At 31.9% G+C, this 23105-nt stretch overlaps 1 protein-coding gene across 4 annotated transcripts in view; it reads right to left on the bottom strand.

The window, feature by feature from the left end:
* Window positions 1-23105, bottom strand: part of ATP9B (ATPase phospholipid transporting 9B (putative)) — a 451952-nt gene that overhangs the window by 356307 nt on the left and 72540 nt on the right. For 3 of the 4 annotated variants that reach the window (XM_031946730.1, XM_031946732.1, XM_031946731.1), the window contains exons 3-4: window positions 16959-17109; window positions 13710-13823 (exon numbers count right to left, since the gene is read on the bottom strand). In XM_031946730.1, the coding sequence (XP_031802590.1) occupies window positions 13710-13823; window positions 16959-17109 (265 nt within the window). Of the gene's footprint in view, window positions 1-8906; window positions 9385-13709; window positions 13824-16958; window positions 17110-23105 lie in introns of those variants that run through there. The other variant, XM_031946733.1, reaches the window with a different exon arrangement.

The raw sequence follows: 23105 nt of genomic DNA, 5'->3' as shown, positions 1-23105 counted from the left end.
TTAATTTTAAGCCATCCAAATAAAACTTGTACCTACTTACTAATTTGAATCCCTGACAAAACACAAATATGTGGCTGATACCCAACTTCCAAAGCTTACAAACTTCCTGGCACCTTCATCAGTACTTTTCATGTTACTCTCCCTGTGACTGGATAAATTACATTTAAGTTGGATTCACTGAACTGATGATCTTTCTTCAATGTATATTATGAATGACAAGTATCATTTCAAACATATTAAAGGATATCAACATATTAAATAACACAGGACTCCAAATGAGTATTAGTATTCCTTTTCTTAAAATTTTACTGTATAATCTATATCTTGAAATAAGTGAACTACTGGGTATATCTTGGATATCTTTGAGACAAAGAACTGTTTACCATACACAGGATTTGATCTGTATGATACATATTTAAAATGTGTCCTTGAGCTATAATATGACTCTATAATGTCTGTACTATAAAGATGATTTTAGTAGTTTTTAAATTTAATAAGTTTACCTTAAAAGCATTTGATAACTTCTGTCTTAATAGGCAGATGGGAAAATTTTTAATGTGTTACACTTAGAAAACAAAAAATATTGGCAAAGTTCTTCTAAGGTGTTTGGTCAGAGAAATCTATAAGTGGAAGAACAGAAATATAAATTCTGACATTTCTGCATTCCACAAAGTTTGAGTTAAAAATGTAGGTATTTGCCTTTATAAGAGTTCACTATATATGTTTTTGTCTTTCTAGTTTTCGACATTATAAAAATGCAAATTTAGTGATAAAACACACTATAAAAATAAAAGGTAATTGATAATTCCAAAATAGAAAAAGGCTGGATTTAATAATTTATAGTCAACTACATTTAAAAAGCTCCCTCAAAAGTTGAAAGATGACATCAAATTAATTAATATTTTAACTGCAGATATCTCCCAAAGAGAGGCTCAAGTTACTTTTAAAAATCAATTAAGATATAAATTTTAAAACTCTTATTACGCCATACCATAAAGCTATGGTTTTATCCTGAAAATGTTTAGAAAAATGAGCTATAACAGCAAAGAAGAAAAACACTAATTTGTTTATTACTTAAATGAATGTGAAAGGTAGAAATAGCTACTATATGAATATTAAAGAAAGCTGAAAAGTGGAATTAATGAAGAATAAATGGTCACAAGAGAGATAGAGTTGGACATATATAAAAAATTAAGATAAGCATGACAAGGCAATACAAGCTTCTATCCTCAGCATAAGCCTTACCAACAAGATTAACAAAAAAATAGCTTAAAAACAAGAAAAAGATATATACTTTTTAGTTCTTCTTTTTATCTGTAGGTTGCAGGTTTCTGAACATGGTAAAGGATTTCTCCAAGCTTATCCTTTTTACAAAAATACCTACTTAGAGACTATTGTTATCCTCATTTTAGAGTCAAGAAATTGAGGCAGACAGATGTTAACTGACTTGCCAAGGCTCTTATTGCTAGTAAGGCTAGATCTGAACTCAGGTCTTCCTCATTCCATATCCAACATTCTTTCTCCACTATGTGGCCAGCTAATGCAAGAAACCTGAATATAATAAACTTAGAAAAGTTTAGACATGCACATGGTGTGTCACTGATAATTATTAATGCCATCATAATGTCCAAATTAAATTAAAAATGATTTTCAAGTAATAACTTTTGTAAATAAAAGCTTTTTCCTGATACAGCAATCTAAAAGCTCTCCTTTTATGAGTGATAACATAACTCATAATAAAAATCTATCACTTTATGTTTAAAAAAAGGGGACAGGAGCAACTAAGTGGCACGGGTAGAACATTGGCTATGAAGTCAGGAGTACCCGAATTCAAATACAGCCTGAGATATTTACTAGTTCAATGACTATGGGCAACACAAATAACTTTAAATGTTTCCAAAATGGAAAAAAAAATTGGGGCAGCTAGATGACACAGTGATCTTATCAAAGAGTAAACACCAGAAAAGATAAGCTTTTCTTTTATCTTTTAAACTTATCTTTATTCTATGATTAACTAAAATTAGCTATCCCAAATCCCCTGACCTTCTGTCCTATTCTTTGTTATATCTTTATGAATCCCAAATTTACCAACAACATATTCCTATTTGTTTTTTATTGAGATGCTGTTGAATGTAAGTGGATAAAATCACGGAGCCATGCTAAAGGGGTTTATTATTAATATATATTATCTAATCTCAACTAAATCTTTACTTCTGCATGACAATCTCTTCTTCCTTGGTCAAAAAGCATTTATTGGTCACTATACTGCAGTAAGCACTACAGGATAGAAAGTAAGTTTAAAAAAAAAAAGACTCTGCTTTTCAGGAGCACACAGTATGATACAAATAACATGCCAACCACAATATAAATATATGATAAACTGAAGATAATCAACAGAGTCAAAGCATTAACATTAAAAATGACCAGCAAAGGCCTTTCATTACAGAATTCAGATTTTATCTAGGGCTTAAAGTGAAGGAACTCAGAAAGTGGAGATAAATAATAAGAGAATCTCAGGCATGAGGGATGACCAAAGAAAATACAATTAGAAGATGGAATGCCTTGTGTGGGGGGGAAAAAAAAAAAAAAAAAAAGGCAATGTTATTTAATGGCAGAGAATTCGAGAATAATAAGATGTAAAAAACCTGGGAAAGTATAAGGGAATCAGATTATGAAATGTTTTTTTGTCAAATTGAGGATTATATATAGTTTTCTTTTAAGTGAGAGGAAGCTGATGGGTTTATTTAATTAGAGGGTGGGAGGGGAGGGAGTTATCTCATTTTCCTGCTAGGAAAATCAATTTGATGGTTGAATGAAAGATATCCTGGAATGGGGAGAGACCTGATACAGGAAGATCAACTAAAAGGTTACTAATGTGATAGGGGCATGAAGCAGAGTGGTGGCAGTGTCAGTGGAAAGAGGGGATATACAGGAAATGTTAAGAAGGTAGAAATAACAGACTGGGCAAAAATTGGATATAAAGGCAGGGAGATGGCAGAAAATGAGGAGTTCAAGATGACAAATAGATTGAGGATCTAGGTGACAAAAAGGGTGGTGGTATCCTAAAGAAGAAGGGAGAAGACTTACAGGGAAAAATAATAAATTCTGTTCTCAACAGTTCCAGATGTCCAAAAGATAGCTGGAAATGTAGGCTAAACGTTAATAGAGATATTAGGGCTGGATAACGAGATTTATGACAAAAAATCATCAGAGTCAATAATTGAACCCATGAGAGTTGATAAAATCACATGATAGAGGAAGATAAGAGGGCCCAGGATAGAACATTGTGGGATACTCAGGATGAAGATCAAACAAAGATGATAGAGGAGTAGAGAGACAAGCAGGAGAATGAGAAGAAAACAGTCAAAGAGAAGAGATTATCCAAAGAAAAGGGGTGATCAATAGTGTAAAGTGGAGAGAAGTATAAAGATTTAAGAAAAGGCTATTAGTTTTAGCAATGAAGAGGTCATTAATAACTTTGGAGAGAGCAGTTTCAGTTGAATGATGGGGTTGCAAGTCAGTGTGCATAGCTAAGAGGAGAGTGAAAGAAAAGTGGCAACCCTAATTACTGATGGCCTTTTGAAGGAGTTTAGCTATTAAAAGGAGGAGATATGGAATAATGATACCTACTATAGATGGACAGATAAAGTTGAAGCTTTATGAGAATGGAGGAGATATGGATATGTTTGTAGGCAGTTGAGAAACAACCATTAAGCAGAAGGAGATTGAAGATTGGTTGAAGAAGGGAGTAGAGATAACAGAGGGGCAGTCTGTTGTAGAAAAAAAAAAAAAAAAAAAGGAGGAAATGAGATCATTTATATATGTACAGGGATTTACCTTGGCAAAGAGAAAGGATACCAGGTAAGATAGTGATAAAAGAGGAGAGAATGGTGGAAGGTGTCAAAGTAAAGTGGGATAGGAAGAAAAAAGAGGGACTTTCAACTATGTGGATCAAAGATTTTTTTTTTTTAGCAAAATATACAAAGTTTCTTTTTGGAAAAACTCTATAGTAAGTAGGATAATGATTCAATTAAAAAAGTATAAATTTATTGACCTGCCTCAGTAGGTGCCCAGTTGAGATCTGGATTACTTGCCAACTAAGAAAGAGGATGAGAGAAAGGGAGGGGAAAAATTTGGAACACAAGGTTTTGTAAGGGTGAATGTTGAAAATTATCCATACTTATGTTTTGAAAATAAAAAGCTTTAATAAAAAAAATTTAAGCCAACAAAAAAAAGAAAAGAAAAATATGTTGGTGAATAATCATTTAATCTTCACTGCAAAGAGCTGCTTAGCACAGGGTTAGCAATAAGCAAAAGAGAGACAAAATTTCCTTTCAGATATATCTTTTTATTTCCTTTTCATAGACTCTTGTAAAGATGCTAAATAAACAATCAAGTGATTATTCAAAACAGTAGAAAAAGATTCAGATACTAAAATGTTGAAAAATCCCAACCTGAAATAGAATAAATTGATTTTTGCTAGAGAAATAATTAAAATACAAAAATTAAAAGTAACATCTAAGAATGATAAGGCTTTTAAAAAAGTGTTTCCTAATTTTAATCTACCTATTCAACTATTAATTTTAGAAAATCACTTCTCACCAGAGTTCTGACCAGGAAGTCAATTTGTCCCTGGTGCTATATTTTCAATAGGATGATTTTCCATGAATCAATAAAATGATAAATACGATGAAAGTACTTTCATTTATTAGTGCAATGATAGATAGTATTTATTTAGCAATTTAAAGGATAAAGCATTTTACAATATTATCTCATTTGAACTTTACAACAACCCTGGGAGGTAAGTAGCTATTATTGGCCCATTTTTATAGATGAAGAAAAAATCTGTTGCTGAGAGGTTACATGATTATAACCCCAATAACACAGTGTCTGAAGGAAGATTTAAACTCAGATCTTCCCAACTCCAAGTTCAGCTTTCTATGTATTATGCAACCTAAAAAAACTAGTAATATTTATAATAAATACAAATAAATTAAATAAAAATTTAAAAGTTTATTTTTAAATAAAGCCTTAATATCCAAACTACTTTTGACAATAGCTTTATTAACCATTTTGTTCAGTCTTATGGAATTTAGAGACATTAGGGTTTCTAATATGTTGTTTGTTCTTCATTGTGGAAGACAACCATGACTTCAGGAAGTGCATGCAATGCACTGAATTTAAGTGAGGGAGTGCTGTGCAAAGTCATCAGCCTCACCTTCTCCCACAGCACTATCTGATCCAGTGGCCAGATATAGATTGAAAGGACTAGAGATGGCCCTAGAGGCAGTGGGAGACCTGTCTTTTTAAGTCATGGTCTTTAACAGGTCTCAGTTTGACTGAGGTAACTGATCATTGAGTGACTAAGGCTAAATAACAAAGAAAAGAGAAAAAAAGTCCTCTGTTTTTAAATCTCATCAAAAATAATTAAAATAAAAAAGGAATCAATCTGGGAAGGGAACACACACAGGATTTCATCTGAATCAATCAGGGCCAAAACAAAGACCAAGTGGGCTTAGCTCAGGACCTTTTGTTCATCAATCAATTAGAGATAGAGTGGTTCATGTCTCCAAAATACATTCATAAAGAATACTGCCATAAGCAGCTATTCTAATCTCAATTATCTCAATATGGTCCTATCTATCCACCCACTTTAAAGATTGGGATAACACTGTCAAAAATCTTCTTATGGATACTTTTTCTTAGACATTACTTTCTCCTGATTCTCTTCCTATCTATTTGACTATTCCTTCTCAATTCCCTTTGATGTATTCTCATCCACATCATGTCTAATAATCATGAGCATATCATGCATGAATTTAATTTTCATAGCTATATTTATGATTCTCAAATCTACCTTTCCTGTTTCAATCTCTCATCTCCAATCTACTACATCCAAGTGCCTTTCAGATGTCTTGAACTAGGTGTCCAGTAGATATCTTAAATTCAATATATTCAATACAAAATTTTTAATCTTGCTCTGTAACTCCTACCCTATGATTAAAGAGGACAAAATCCTCCCAGATTCATGCTCACAACCTAAGAGTCATTCTCAATTCCTCTTCCCCTCCCATATCCAAGTTATACCAATGGCTGTTGATTTCACCTTTGCAACATCTTTTGAAAATACCCCCTTCTCTTCTCTGACACTGCCACCATTCTGGTGCCATCCTCATCACCTCACACCTTGATTACTACACTAGCCTGCTGCTTCCTATCTTTTCTTATTCCAATACATTTTCCATTCAGCCACTACAATGATTTTTTTCTAAAATGAAAGACTGACCATATCATTTCCATTCTTAATAAACTTCAGTGGTTTCCTATTGCCTCTAGAAACAAATACAAAATAGTCTATTTGGTATTCAAATCCTGTTAAAACCTAGTCCCTCTCCCCTTCAAGCCTTCTTATACCTTACACCCTAGTATATAGTCTGATCCAGTTACACTGACCACCTTCCTGGCTGTTTCAGGAGCAAGATACTCTCAGCTCACACTATTCTCTCTGGCTATCCCCCAGGACTGAAATGCTCTCACTCCTCTACCTCCCAGTCTTCCTTTAAATCCCAGCTAAAATTCCACCCCTTGTAGGAAATCTTCAACAATCCCTCTTAATTCCAATGCTTCACACTGCTAATTATTTACTATTTATCCTATATATAACTTGCTCTGTATGTCTTTCCCATTAGATCGTAAACTCCTTATGGGGAGGGATAGCCTTTGGCCACTTTTTGTATCCCCAATCCTTAATAAATGCTTACTAAACTGAACTTAATTGATAGCATGGCCAGGACTACAACCTAGGTTTCCCGTTTCCAGTGGGATTCATTATGTTCTACTGCATCTCCATGGCCTTCCTTCAAATGTATGGATTCTTCCACAGAATTGGGGGGGGGGGTGATAACAGAGATACATGGAACCCCCAAAAGTCAAGTTCACAAACTCTTTCGCCCTTTGGAACATTTCAGTAGGACAAAAGACTTTTTTAAGGAGAATAGCCCACAGATACCTAATCTCTAAGGCAAAAAACAGTTCAAAAATTAATGGAGCCAAGAATCTTGATTTGCCATATGATGACTGGGTGTTCGATTTTCATTATGACTGCTTAAGTAAATTCTTTATACCAGAAGTACAATGTATAAATATGACCATATGACAAATATTAATATTATATACCTTCACTTCTCTCCTCCCTCACACCTATGCATTTATTTAAGAATGGTCTTCTTTTCTTCAGAATTCGCATGGCATTTTATAGTGTTCTGATACCAACCATGTTCTATTTTGTAATAAAATCCAACCTCTGGGCTTCAGACTCCAGAAAGGCAAGAACTGTTATCATTATACTTTGTTACTTCTTCAGCCCAATGCGTGATACGTAACTGATTAGGAAATGATTGGTAAACAGATGAGATAAAATTGGTACAAGAGCAGATTGGTGACACAGTGGAAAGAGAACCCAATTTTGAATCAGGAAGACTCTCTTCTTCAATTCAAATATAACCTTAGATGCTTACTAGCTTCATGGCCCAGGAAAAGTAATTTAATCCTCTCTGTCTTAGTTTCCTCATCATTTAGCTTCCTAAAATGAGCTAGAAGAAAATGCCAAACTATTCTAATATCTTTGCCAAAAAAATCCCCAAATGGAGTAACAAAGAGTTGGACCCTACTGAAATGAATGAACAAAAACTGGGACAACTGCTGTCTCTTTACATGGGAAAATGCAGCAAAGAATATTAACACACATCAGAACATCAGAAGACACAGGTTTGAGTCCTAACTTGTTTGACTTTATATGTGACCTTGTTAAATTTAAGATGCTCTTACAGTTGAAAGATTACATACAGATCATTTAGAGAAAATGTCATATTTTAGAAATGAGAAACCTAAGGCCCAGAGAGGTTAAGTAACAAGACAGTTCAAAGGAAATTTTGTTTCAAGTTCCTTGCTAAAAATTTATTCTTTTAAAATCATCCCCTTGATACATACTATAAAAATAAAGATGCTATGAAATGTAAGAGTTTGAGGGACACAAATACATTGTTGGTGGAATTGTGAATACATCCAACGATTCTGGAGAGCAATTAAGAACTATGCTCAAAAAGTTATCAAACTGCACACCCTTTGATCCAGCAGTGTTACTACTGTGCTTATATCCCCAAGAGATCATAAAGAAGAGAAAGGGACCTATATGTACACGAATGTTTGTGGCAGCCCTGTTTGTAGTGGCTAGAAACTGGAAACTGAGTAGATGCCCATCAATTGGAGAATGGCTGAATAAATTGTGGTATATGAATATTATGGAATATTATTGTTCTGTAAGAAATGACCAACAGGATGATTTCAGAAAGGCCTGGAGAGACTTACACGAACTAATGCTGAGTGAAACGAGCAGGGCCAAGAGATCATTATATACTTCAATAACAATACTATATCATGACCAATTCTGATGGACCTGGCCATCCTCAGCAATGAGATCAACCAAATCATTTCACCTTTCCTTGCTAACTAAATGTTCTCCCAAATCTATTACTCCTGCTGTTTATTTTACTTATTCCTTTTGTCTGTAACCTCTTTTCATAAATAAAGGTACCTTTTGGCAAGGAGAAAGCCCTTGACTGTCTTGAGCTTTATGCCTAATATTTTGAAGTAGGAATTGATATCTGAACCCCAACATCCTTGGTGTCAGACTTCAACCTCAAAAGGCAAGACAATGGAGTCATACAATAACCAGCAAATCAGCAGCCACTTTTCTTCACTTAGGGAAATTTCCAGGTCCAATAGGATTTGTGCCTCAGTTTATACTCTCTTTGGGATTTTGACAAAAATTATGGAATAGTTTGCCATTTCTTTCTCCAGCTCATCTGAAAGACGAAGAAGCTGAGGATCACACAGCTAATAAGCACCTGAGGTCAGATTTAAACTCGTGGAGAATCATCTTCCTGCTTCCAAGCTTAGTGCTCAATCCACTCTGAGGTATGTCCATCAATCAATCATGTTAAATGGTCACTATCTTCCAGGTACTGTACCAAGCAGTGAAGATACAAGCAATGGTTAAAATGAAATCTTACCTAAAAGAGCACACATTCTAAAAGGGGAGATTATATATATATATAATCAGTTACATTCAAGATATATATAGAGTGATGATAGCCAGCATTCCCTCCTATGTGCCAGGCACTGTGCTTTGCAAATACTATACCATTTGATCCTCACAACAACCCTGGGAAGTTTTGTTTTACATATGTTGAGTTGGAGACGCTTATGATCATGGTGTCAAGCATAACTAGAAATACATGCTGTTAATCCATATATAAGAATCACTGAGGACCATGTAATGACTTGGTTTTAAAATTTAATGTTAACAATATATTAGACTACCTGCCATCTAAGGGAAGGGGTGGGAGGAAGGCGGGGAAAATTTGGAATAGAAGATTGTGCAAGGGTCAATGTTGAAAAAGTCACCCATGGAAACAATAAACTGGGAAAACATTTTTACAGTCAAAGGTTCTGATAAAGGCCTCATTTCCAAAATATATAGACAATTGACTCTAATTTATAAGAAATCAAACCATTCTCCAATTGATAAATGGTCAAAGGATATGAACAGACAATTCTCAGGCAAAGAAATTGAAATTATTTCTAGCCACATGAAAATATGCTTCAAGTCATTATTAATCAGAGAAATGCAAATTAAGACAACTCTGAGATACCACTAAACTACCTGTCAGACTGGCTAGAATGACAGGGAAAGATAATGCCAAATGTTGGAGGGAATGTGGGAAAACAGGGACACTGATACATTGTTGGTGGAATTGTGAATACATCCAGCCATTCTGGAGAGCAAATCTGGAACTATGCTCAAAAAGTTATCAAACTGTGCATACCCTTTGATCCAGCAGTGTTTCTACTGGGCTTATACCCCAAAGAGATACTAAAGAAGGGAAAAGGACCTGTATGTGCCAAAATGTTTGTGGCAGCCCTGTTTGTAGTAGCTAGAAACTGGAAAATGAATAGATGCCCATCAATTGGAGAATAGTTGAATAAATTGTAGTATATGAATGTTATGGAATATTACTGTTCTGTAAGAAATGACCAGCAGGATGAATACAGAGAGGATTGGTGAGACTTACATGAACTGATGCTAAGTGAAATGAGCAGAACCAGGAGATCATTACATACCTCAACAACGATACTGTATGAGGATGTATTCTGATGGAAGTGGATTTCTTCGACAAAGAAAAGATCTAATTCAGTTTCAATTGATCAAGGATGGACAGAAGCAGCTACATGCAAAGAAAGAACACTGGAAAATGAATGTAAACTGCTTGCATTTTTGTTTTTCTTCCCAGGTTATTTTTACCTTTTGAATCCAATTCTTCCTGTGCAATAGAAAACTGTTCGGTTCTGCACACATATATTGTATCTAGGATATACTCTGACATATTTAGCTTGTATAGGACTGCTTGCTATCTGGGGGAGGGAGTGGAGGGAGGGAGGAGAAAAGTCGGAACAGAAGTGAGTGCAAAGGATAATGTAAAAAAAATTACCCAAGCATGGGCTCTGTCAATAAAAAGTTATAATAAAAAACAAAAAAAGAAAAAGAAAAAGTTACCCATGAATATGTTTTGTAAATAAAAAGCTATAATAAAAAAAAAAAGAATGTTCAAAATTGTTTTTACATGTAATTGGGGAAAATACTAAATAAAAATACATCACATAAATAAAAAAAATTTAATGTAAACTATGTTTTATTGTACTTTATTTTATTAAGTACTTCCCAATTGCATTTTAATCTAATTACCCTTTTATTACAATTTAAGAGTAATAAGACTATTTTACAGGACAATTATGAAACTCAAATGAAATAATATACACAAGGTTCTGTAAAACTATAAAACAGTACTAATCAATCAATCACCACTTATTAAATGCTCATTAAAAACTATGCTAAGAATTTTGAAGTTCAGGCTGCACTCAGGAAATTGTAGACCACATGTCTGACAACTCTGGGATATCCAATCAAAATGTCCAAAAGGCAATTGTTAACATAGATCTATAGGATAAGAGAAAGACTAGGGCTAGATATACCCATCACAGAATTGTCTACAAAAAGATGAGAATGATGTATGAGAATTGATAAAATTATTAAATAAGAGAATAAAGAGGGAAGAGAGACTAATTAATAGATATCAGACAAGTAGGAGAAAAAAAAAGAGAGAACAGTGTTGAACAAATCTAAAGAAGAGAATATCCATGAGGAGACAGATGGTGATCTGTTGGAATCTTTACAAACTGTTTAGCCATTAGAGTTGATAGGGACAATATTTATCTAATTTAGCATGGTTCAATATGATTGATTTGATCTTAGAAGGAGATATTTTGGGCCAGAACTTGAAACAAGGTACTAAGTACAACTAATAGAAATGATGCTTGTGTTCACACCTTTAGAGAGCTCACAGAAGCAAGAAATATTTAAGTACTCATTGGAGTTCACATGTTTGGGAGATTTCAGGGTTTAGAAAGAGATATCTGAATTCACACCTCCCTTAATCCCTGCCTCCAGAAGGTGGAGTCAGCCTTTTACACTCAGCATAAATACAGCTCCAGGGAGCCACTCAAAAGAATTTCTCTGGAAGGTTGACTGGGGTCAGAGAAGAGCACTCTGGGAGGAAGCCCACAAACCCTATCTTCGAGGCAAGAGAGATTCATTGCATCTTCCACCTTGGTGATGGCTGGAGGCTGAAGAAAGCAGAGGCAGAAGCCAAGGACAAGGCTGCAAGAGCTCTTGGAACCAAGCAGAGAGATAGACCTGAGCTAACTGGGCTATATTGAAGGACACAATAAAAGATCTGAACTTTTATCAGCTGGCTGCGATTTTGGAGTAAAGAATTTGGAGTAAAGAATTACTTGTAACTGAAACTAAGGCTGCCTCCAGAAAACCTCCCCGAGAAACCTGCTTTCTCCCAGAGAGAACTATTATTATTATTTTAAAGAAAAAAGAACACCACAGTGATCAACAGTGTCAAAGGCAGAAGAAAAGGATGACAATTGAAAAAAGGCCACTAGATCTGGCAATTGAGAGATAATTAGTAATTTTGGAGAGAGCAGCTTTAATTGAATGTTGAGGGCTGAAATCAAATTACTTGTATAATAACTTGTATGTTATTGAAAACAGTTTCAGTATATTTTACCTCTCCTCTCTTCTTAGCTTCCTCTGGGGTACTACTAAAAGGTCTTATATGCAAAAAGTATTTAATATTTATTAAATAATGATTAAGTTAAGCAAATCAAGGCAGAAGTTTAGTTAGACTTATGGTGAAACTTTGTTATGACAGAGCTCTTAATACATGGATTTAGCTAAATCAAAAGATGAAGCTAAAACTTCATCCTTAAAATTTAATGCCTATCTAGAGTAGAAATTTTATATACCCTATTAGTTGAAGGCCTAATTTGATCCTAGAAAGTCCTGCCCACAAATATCACTATTAGATAAAAAGATTCCATTATAATATGATCTTTTAACTATTATACATATTAAAAAAAAAAAAAACTATCCTTAATTCCTAAAATCTCACAGCTTTTATAACAGAGAACTACCAGAAATTTAAATTAAAGGTAGGTGAATTAAATAAAAGCAAAAAAGCACTGACCTACATATGGTGAAGTGAAAAGAAATGAGATACTACGGCTGAGAATACTCAGATAAATAAAAGAAGAATCATACAATGGGGAAATGATTTAAGGCAGGAGAAAAAGAAAGATGTGAAAATACAGATGTAATGACACTCCTAGACTATGATGAACCAGAGGTAACAAGTTCATAAGCATAAAACTCTGAATATTTCTTAATCAAATGCAATTCCATCAGACAGACACTGTACTTTCATTCCAGATATCCTTGCATTCACATTCCTTACCAATCATATTAATTTTTGCCTGATCTTGAAGCTAAAATCAAGAAACAAAGCAAATCATTTCTTATGATGAAAGCAGTAGGGAAGAGTAACATAGCACTAAAGATGCTTGCAAGTTAAAACATGATGAAAACAGCAGTTTCATAGTTAATATGAAAAATTTCATAAGCAACTCAATATTCTAAATACTCTAAACAATACTCTTAAAGAAAGAAAATTTAAAACTTCATACTCTAAATTTTCAACAAGAGATGGACTATAACAATCAATTTCTTTCAAATGTTCACCCTCATGACTGACATTCCATCAGCTAAGGGGAAAAACATGCCTATATGTCAGAATGTCAAGACTAACTGAACATAACCCACAATTCCTTCAACATCATTCCCAGGAGCTCAATTAGCACAGGAGGGAATTAGGCAAGCAAAACTGACATGCTACCTTTGGGACAATGCAGAATGTCTAATTCAAAATTCCTTAGTCACTAAAAAAAGAGCATTTACTTACAATAGTAACTTTCACACAGATGTAAAATATCTAAAGATTCTAGGTAATTTCACAGACCCAAGATATCACTATAATATATCTTATAAATATTTAGAAGAAATTTCTAGATTAGGAAAAAAAATTTAAATCTCTAGACAAGTCTTATAGTTAAAATATATTAACAACCTTTTAAAAAATGATCAAATTATGTCTTAAAAGGACAAAATATTGAATTGCACTCTAAAATCTTAAAAAAAAAAATGTTCATAATATTAAACTTAATTGAACACAATATTTTTCTTTTACCAGAGGAGCCCAGTAGGTGTAGAGATAGCCTATTTTCAGTGCTGGTACAAACTGTGAACAGGATACCACCAGAAAATAGAGATTCAAGAAAAACTTGAATTGTTCATATAAAACCTAAAAAAGAAAACAGAAAATAAATTGAAGGCTCAGAGAAAAACCTTATTATTTCACTATATTTTTTGAAAATCAATATATAAAATTCAGAGCTCTTTTAAAGTATGCATATAGACCATTACTCAAACACAGTTTATTAATTCTATCACTGGCTTTCTAGAATCATAATACCTAAAAAAGAAATATCAGATAATTTATAATAAATAAAAAAATAATAAATTAAAATATTGTAATTGACTTTTTTAAAAAAACTTAACTACTTGAAACAAATTTATATTCTCTTCATGGCAAATTTTCTTCTTCTCAATTCTAACAAAATTCTACTATAAATACATTCCACAGAAGCTGAAAGATCTCAATCAACATATATTTGACAGTAAAAAACTTCTTTGTGGTGTGGAAGGAATAATATTTAGCATACATTTTTCATTTTACTAAATTTAAGGTTTAATTTAAGGATTATCTGGCCTTCCCGGCCAATATAACATGGTAACATAATACACTTCCAATTTTAAAAATTCCTGTGTCTTCTTATTTTCTAAATAAAGAAAATCCAAGTTTTCATAGCGACTATGGTTTGTTTGTTTTTTTTTAATAAGGCATATGTGTTTAAATGCATTTGTTCCTTTATTCCAAAGAATTAAAATTATTTCCAATAACACTATAAATACTACAAAATTTATAGTAAGGGTAAAACTATTTAATAAATGAAAAATTAATATAAATATCATATAGTAGAGCTCCAGGTCTGTAATTTCATTGGTTTCAGGAATTCCCAATAAATAATTCTCTCCTAATGCTATATCAGCATTTCCACCAAGATTTGGGAGTCTTAGGAAGTTGTGTAGAGTAGAGATGTCAAACACACAATTTATAGGCTCCCAAGTGAGAGAAGAATCAGATTAAAATATAATGAAGTAATACTGAACAAAATAAGTAAAAAATACAATGTAGCCAATAGAGATCTATGAATTAATGGTCTCCATTTCTATTTAAATTTGACAACAATGATATATAGCACAGAAAAAAGTTAGTAACCTGCTCAACATCACACACACTGTGTAATAAAGGTGTGAACCCATAATAAAGAAATGTCAAGAACTAGTAATAAATGCACAGATTATTTAATTTTTAAGAGAATAACACTTTAAAAATTACAAAATAAATTCAGCAGCATTTATTACTTTATCCAAAAACAGTTTTCTTTGGGACAAATCTTGATTTTCTTTTATAATCAACTATATCATTACATCTAAAATATGACTTACTGTACAAAAATCTAAATGACTTGTATTTTTCTTTAGTTACTGCAGAGGCAAATAAGATATATATATGTAATCTATTTTCAACAGAAAATTACACTATTAATTGTACTGTAACAAAAAATATTAACTTTCAGTGAAGATGTCAAATGAGCTTATGAAGTACAAATTTAGTATAAAAGAGAGATTTAGGGATTGTTAAAATATTTTAAAATCTAGAATATGGGGTTTATTAAATTCTACTGAAATCACAGTAAATAAAATGTACAAGAATAGAATTTTAAAAATAAATAATTTGATTTCACCTAATCACAAAACAGAAGATCAACTTGCAAAACAAGACTTAACACAGAACTGCTTCATAGTCTTTATATGAAAAGTAACATTAGGCAAGTTAAGCATTAGTTAAATAGAAATATTTTGTCAACTCAGCCAATTACATTGTTTTATATAGAAGTTATTTACATCATTATATATTTGTTTGTTTGACAAAGATAGCTTTGCTACACTGACTGTTTATATTCACAATAAATCATATTCAATTTAGGTCTATGTTTTAAATTATTTCACAAACTAATCTGAGCAGGATGGGCATCTTTCTCCCCAACCCCCATTGATTTCTTCAAAATTCCATTCAAAATAAATTATATTTATTAGCAATTAAAAAACTGTGATTATTTTAAAAAATGGAATATTATTCTTACTGTGTAATTATCAAACATTTTAAAAATTCTACAATTTATAGGGAAAAGGCTAATTTGAAAGAAAATATACAAGAAAAAAAGATGAAACATTCACATGATACTAGCCTTTACAAAAAGATCAACAGGTATTTGCAAAATATGCTGATTTAAGAAGTTATATGAATTTAATCTGATCAGTGTTAAGCTACCCTGCAGATTTTTAACTACAGTAATCAATGCTTTACTGTATACTTAATGAACTTTGTGACCTTTAGGAAAATGTACAATGCTTAACCAATCTGTTTGTATTTAATAATTTAAACCTAGGGACAAAACAGTAGCTTCGTTCAATAAAGATGAGAATATTTATCTGCCTGAAAGACAGTTGACATTTTATTGCCTTGACAAAAGATCAGTCTTTTAATTATGGAGCCATTAGTTTTTGTAGGTTTTAATAAAGAACCATATTAGATATCAAGCTTTTGCCAACTATTGGATGGATGGAGAGAAAAAAATCAATACCCAATATAAAGTAGTGTGATTATTTAAATTAAAATGTAAAGGACAAAGCAGCTCTAAATTGAAGTGGGGAAGAGATTTTAAAGCTAAATAGCACAAATCTGCCAGTAAACAAGATTAAAAAAAAAAAAAAACTTGAAATATATCTTTATGCTTATATACAAATCACTGTTATAACATTCCTTTTAAAATTTACCTCTGAAACAGGACCCCAAAATTAAAAAATAAAGCAATTCTACACATGTAAATGTGGCTTTGTAAATAATGCAGAGTAGAGACTAAGAATACATGGGCTTTTAAAAAAATGGTATTTATTATCCTTTCAATATCTTAATTATTTTGAAATGTAATCTGATAAGCTTATTAAATTTAATGTGCTATATTAAAATCGGTATGCTTAAGTCTGAACTTCAAATGGAAAATCCATTAACATTTAGACAGGTCTTTTCATTTTAAATTCCTTTCTATTAATATGTACCTATTCCAAACATACTTTGAAAAGAAATCAATTCCTTATAAAAAAAAAAAAAACAATTTTAAATGTACATTTCCTTCTCATTTTTAAAACTAATATCAAGAGAAAAAAGTTATTTTCTGCAGTCTTTAGTGAAAAGCAAACTAAGATCTTAGCTTTAATAAGCCCACCTTCAAGAAAACATTAGTAGTCTTACCCCAGGTATAAAGGTAAATATATTGTATTTTTGATTTTTTATAGAATTTCTGGGATATTTTTCTTCACACTTTTCAGGACATCCAAGCCAGACAGTACGAGCTTTCAGTTCCTTCTTTCTTCGGCAAACATTTATGAGCCAGTCACAACAACTGAATGGGACAAAAATTATTATTTTGTATTTGTCCAAAAAATTTCAACATATTATATTTGAAGTCATTTTTGTTTCAAAATTTAGCAAAGATACTTATAGCTTATCTAATTATAAATATTTTAATTTTTAAAAAGACAAGATCTATTGTGCAAATTTCTACTTGCAATCAAAATTCTAGAACATATTTACATTTTTAGAAGTCTGTAATGGCTTCTGGAACCTCAGGGAAATGATCTTTCCTGCTAGGCTCTCTTATTGACAAAATTCAACCATTAATACACTGAAACATTAGATGTTTTATGTATTGGGGAAGAATAACTATAGATTATTGGGAAGTCTTAATACACCACTCAGTGATAAAGCCTTTACAGATTCCAATTAATCTAGCATATTCCTCCATCTGTGCTCTGAGGTAATCACTTTTTTCTACTTCTTGGAAAATGACTTTTGGGGGAACATTAAGTGATACACCACTACTATTCAGGGCCCAAATTACCTGAAAGGGTAGCGATATTTAATCTGGAATTCTGTTAATAATAAATAGAACAGAAAATACTGCTGGAGAGCTAACTAATTCTCTTCCATGCAAGAAATAACTTAATTCAACATGCTAACAGATTTCATTCACCTTCAGGTTTAATCAAGCCAGTAGGTGACTAATATATCAGGATTTTCAGAAAAACAAGTCCCCTCTATTAACTTGAACACTATGTTAGGAGTAATTATAAAGTATACCCACAATGAAGATGTTTTAAAATACCTTAGAAGACGGTAGAAAAAATATTTTAGTTCATCGCCTTTACAGGCAAAATAAGATAAAGATTTAAAATTACATTAGAAATGAAAGTGAGTTATGCATAATTATCTATAGAATTCCATTTATTTGTCCTATGTTTCTCAAAGGAAGCCAATGAATTTCTCTTAGAAATACTCAGGAATTTAAACAACTATCTAAAGCATTATTTTTAACCTTAATTAACCCACAATTCTAATTATTTCATGGAATATCTTTTTCATGGAAACTTCAAAAACAGATAATTTTATTTTAATGATGTTGATATTTGAATTACCACAATTATATGTCCAAACTATGTTTCTACTGAGACATCTCTTATAAGAATTTTTCCATTCCCGGATGCCCATCAGTTGGAGAATGGCTGAATAAATTGTGGTATATGAATATTATGGAATATTATTGTTCTGTAAGAAATGACCAACAGGATGATTTCAGAAAGGCCTGGAGAGACTTACATGAACTAATGCTGAGTGAAATGAGCAGGACCACAACAACAATACTATATGATGACCAGTTCTGATGGACCTGGCCATCTTTAGCAACGAGATCAACCAAATCATTTCCAATGGAGCAGTAATGAACTGAACCAGCTACGCCCAGAGAAAGAACTCTGGGTGATGACTAAAAACCATTACATTGAACTCCCAATCCCTATATTTATGCCCACCTGCATTTTTGATTTCCTTCACAAGCTAATTGTACAATATTTCAGAGTCTGATTCTTTTTGTACAGCAAAATAATGGTTTGGTCATGTATACTTATTGTGTATCTAATTTATATTTTAATATATTTAACATCTACTGGTCATCCTGCCATGTGGGGGAGAGGGTAGGGGGGTAAGAGGTGAAAAATTGGAACAAGAGATTTGGCAACTGTTAATGCTGTAAAGTTACCCATGTATATAACCTGTAAATAAAAGGCTATTAAATAAATAAATTAAAAAAATTAAAAAAAATTTTTTCCATTCCCAAACTATATTTTTTTCTGTGCCCTGTATTATATATTATATAAACAAGGATTTGACCTCACAAAAAAGACTTAGAAATTTCCTTTCCAAATTATTTTCAGAGGCACTTATAAGCTATACCAAAAACAAACAAACAAACAAAAAACACAAAACACAACACCCTCATTACTTTATATCTCATTTTAAAGATATTCTTAATTATTTCAAAGAATAAAGATTTATTACTTACTATTCAAAGTCTAATACAGGTGTGCTAAAGAATTATTTCAAAACAATTCAAAACATTTTTTGACCAGTAAGGGCCCCACTGAAAGAAGTACACACTTATAATTTTGCAAGATGCTATTGTACTCACTTTAATATGCAATTTTTTGCCCATTTAATTTTGTAGATATACACGAACACATAACATAATGTTTCATACAATATTAAGGTCCATAAAATAAAAATTAGTATTGTTACATTAAATTCAGAGTAGACTAGATAAGAGTAAGATTACTTCCCCAAGTATTTTATATATTTTTATGGAGTTGTTTTTACCTTTTTCTAAAACCCAACTTTCGTACCAATTCCATGAGATTCTGTAACAACTGAAGGTACCACCAAAATATCACTTTTGAATATAACACCACAAATAAGTGCCTGGTGACCAAGCAAGGTAAATACTCAATGCGAAAAAAAATTTATTGCATTTATTATCTACTCTTTTTAGAGTGTAAGTTCCTTAAGAATACAGGGGTTTGTTTCATTTTTTATATGATCATTACCAAGCACATTGCTTAGCACCTAATAGGTGTTTAAAAAATATTGGTTGATTAAAAGATCTTCCTAATAAAATTATAAAGGATAAGAGGCAGTTAAAATTGCACTAATTTTCAAAATGGGAAACTATTTATAAATAAACAAATTTTTAGGCCATAATATGCTAAAATCTATGTTTCTTACCAACTGGCTGACTTTAAAATAATTTTGCTGTAATTGGTTTTGTGGCTCTCATTTCTTTGACATATTTCTTGCATGTCGTTAGTTTTAAATTCCAATCATTCTAGTACTCAAGTTTCTCCAAGTGACTCTCAGGTTTTGTATATACATTTCAAATATAGTAAAATTCCCTTGTAATGGCTAATTTTCACAAAGATTCAGATAAACCACTAGATGATATGCAGGCTAACAACAAGAGCAAAAGAAAAGTTATCCTGTCTTTTAAGGGCACGATTACAATAGTGCTATAGTACTGATCTTATTTTTTCAAAAACCATGATCCACTGGATCCATGCTTCACTCTATCTCCTTGCCATCTTTCTAACCTGTTACACCCTCCAAATAGGATCTCTACAGACTATGGAGTTACAAAGTCACTACTCAATTTTGGAATCTGTGCCATAGGCTCAGCCTATGTTAATGATCTGACAAGAATCAATAATTCATGCATCAAGAAAACTTCACCTCATAATCTTCTTGCCATCTGCCCAGCTCCTATACAGCATCATTCATATGCTATGTTTATAGCCTTCATTCAAATCAGATAGTACTCTAAAGAATTAACTAAATATTTTAACTCTGAGATGGGAGACTTCATCTAGGTCATTTTAGATAATATTTCCCCAGAAACAAGTTTTAAGATAATATGGAATAAGAGGCCACAGACTATATAACCTTATTCAGATTAGTCCACTTAACAAATGCATGAACCTAAAGCATTCAATATCATGCTTATACATAAACAATAGCATGCTTTAAATTCTACACAATTCAATAATATTTTAGCATGAAATATTCAAAAATATTTTAGCATGAAATGAATAAGATATCAACCAAACACTTTTAACATTACTAAATCTAGGCTGAAGGATAATGCAGTTGACACATCAAAAACTAGTCAATTTTACTAAAAATCTGATATGTTCAAAACTGTGTGACTATTCATATTCTTGTTTTTTTTCATATTTCCATTCATTATTCTCTTTCCCCCACAACCCAAATGCAAAATTACCATCTTTAAATATATTCTTCCAAAATCAGAGATATTCTCCCAGAATAGCTAAATAATTGTAAACAGTCCTCTCAAGTTCTTCTAAAAGTAGGACAACAAAGTCAACAAAATGCAGAGCATTCAGAGAAGTAGGATACCAGTAGAGTACAAAGTTTGTTATTACTTTACATTGAATTCTATTGTTTAATCATAGAAAACTTTAAATCCTAAACACAGAACACAAAATCTCACATATGGCAAGGACATTAGAAATCATCTAGTTCAACTAATGAGGAAACCAGAACAACAGAGGTTAAATGAAATTGCTTTAGTATAATGAAGAAATCTAGATTAGAATCCAGGTCTCCTAACTCCTGATACAATGTACTTTCACTTGCTTTCGAAGATCAGTAATCCTTATGCTACTAACTTCAACATGAAAGGTTATTTTCAAAGTATATTTACTATGTGAATACTACAAATGCAACACAAGTTTTCTATCACTTATTTTATTTTTAAAAAAAAGTTTCAAATGCATTAAAAAAACCCTTCTGGAGAATATTTCAGACATGACATTCTGTTCCACAAAACACTTAGGAGCAGCAATTTTCTGATAAGATAATTACATATTTTTTAAAGCTTAGATTTCAAGTGAAGTAAATAATAGCTATTCCTGAAGTTTTACAAGAATATGAAGCTTAAGAAATACTGATTTTTAAGAGTATTTAAGTGATTAATGAGTTCTAGCTCATGCCATTGTTTTTACAATTCCTACACTTCAGATAAAAGCTAAGATTCCTAATTTTACAAGGTATAAAAGTTCCCTTACTGTGTTAATGTTCATAAAATGGACAAAATGCAAGGATTACCTTAAGATGTACTATATGGCATATCAAATTGCATGCTATTTGATGGAATGTTTAATGTATTTTAACACCTGAAGAATTTAGTGATCTTAGAGTTTCACAGGAACTCACATAGGACTTTTTGCAAAATGAGAAAATACCATCACAAAAAAGAGAACAGATTAAAAATGAGGGGTATCAGTAAGAACACTGCAAAATTTAGTAGTGATTTCATACCTCCATATCCTGTAAAGATCCTGTTTGGAGGATGTAACAGGCTAGGAAGATGGCAAGGAGATAGTAGAGTGAATATGCCATGATTTCCTCCTTAGGGAGGAAAATTTAATAACTTGATAATATCATGAGGCCAAAACAATGTAACAAATGAGGATAAGAAGAACTAATAAAATACAGAGCAGGGGTGGAAAATTTCATATAGGGCAGAGGGCTAAGAAGAAAAGAGAAAAGAATGGCATGATCTAAATAAGATTTTTACAATATTCTAGATATTTCATTGTAAATAAATCATTTACAAGTTTTCTTACCCCAAAATTTAAACTATACCCCAAACAACAATAACTCTTGTTCTTTATATATAATAAATCTTTAATTCAAAATAGAATCATCCAAAGAGAAAACTAAACTAAAAAATGGATAGCAAAAGGTCATTAATTATTTACTAAATTTTAATTGGCCTAAACTACATTCCCCTAAAAACTGAAATAAGTTTCTCCAAATCCCAACATACTGTAATTATTGCATTCAAGTGTAGCTTGGTAACTAGAGCAAAAGCAACACAGTAGTCATGTCACTCTTAGAAGATCAGCATTTTCCCATGCTTCTGCATAACAAATGTGCAGATTAATTGAAAGTATACAGGCTATTTTGGAGCCCAGATTAATCCAAGCATTTGATATCCCCTTCACTTCATATGGAAATGCCATTCAATTGCACCATTTTCATAGGGACAAAGTGTTTTTTGATAACAAGTGGAATGTAAATCTCATGAGAAAGAAATCAATCTAGGCCAAAGAACTCCAAAGTATTGATCTATGTGCATTACAATTTCACAAGCTTGAAGGAAAATTCAAAGTTAAAGAAAAATGATCACAGGAAAGCATGAGGACCTAAAAATTCTATATTATACTGAAATATGAAAATAAAAATAAATAGTTTTCTGCAAATTAACATTTTATTGATTCATTATAATTTAAATAGTAAAATGTCCTCTTACCACAAAATCTACAATGAACAGAAATGTAAACATATACTGAAATGGGCATTACAATTCTTTAAAATTAAATAAGCCTGAATTACAAATAATTTCAATATTTCTCCTAAAATTTATCCTCTTTTAAAAATATTTTTTCAGAAAAACAGTATTTTTTCTATTTATTATTCTCTTGATTGTCT

The sequence above is a fragment of the Sarcophilus harrisii genome, chromosome 1 (genome assembly GCF_902635505.1).
Source record: "Sarcophilus harrisii chromosome 1, mSarHar1.11, whole genome shotgun sequence".
Classification (NCBI taxonomy): domain Eukaryota; kingdom Metazoa; phylum Chordata; class Mammalia; order Dasyuromorphia; family Dasyuridae; genus Sarcophilus; species Sarcophilus harrisii.
Note: the sequence above shows the minus strand (reverse complement) of the source record. Positions and strands in the feature narration are given on the sequence as shown.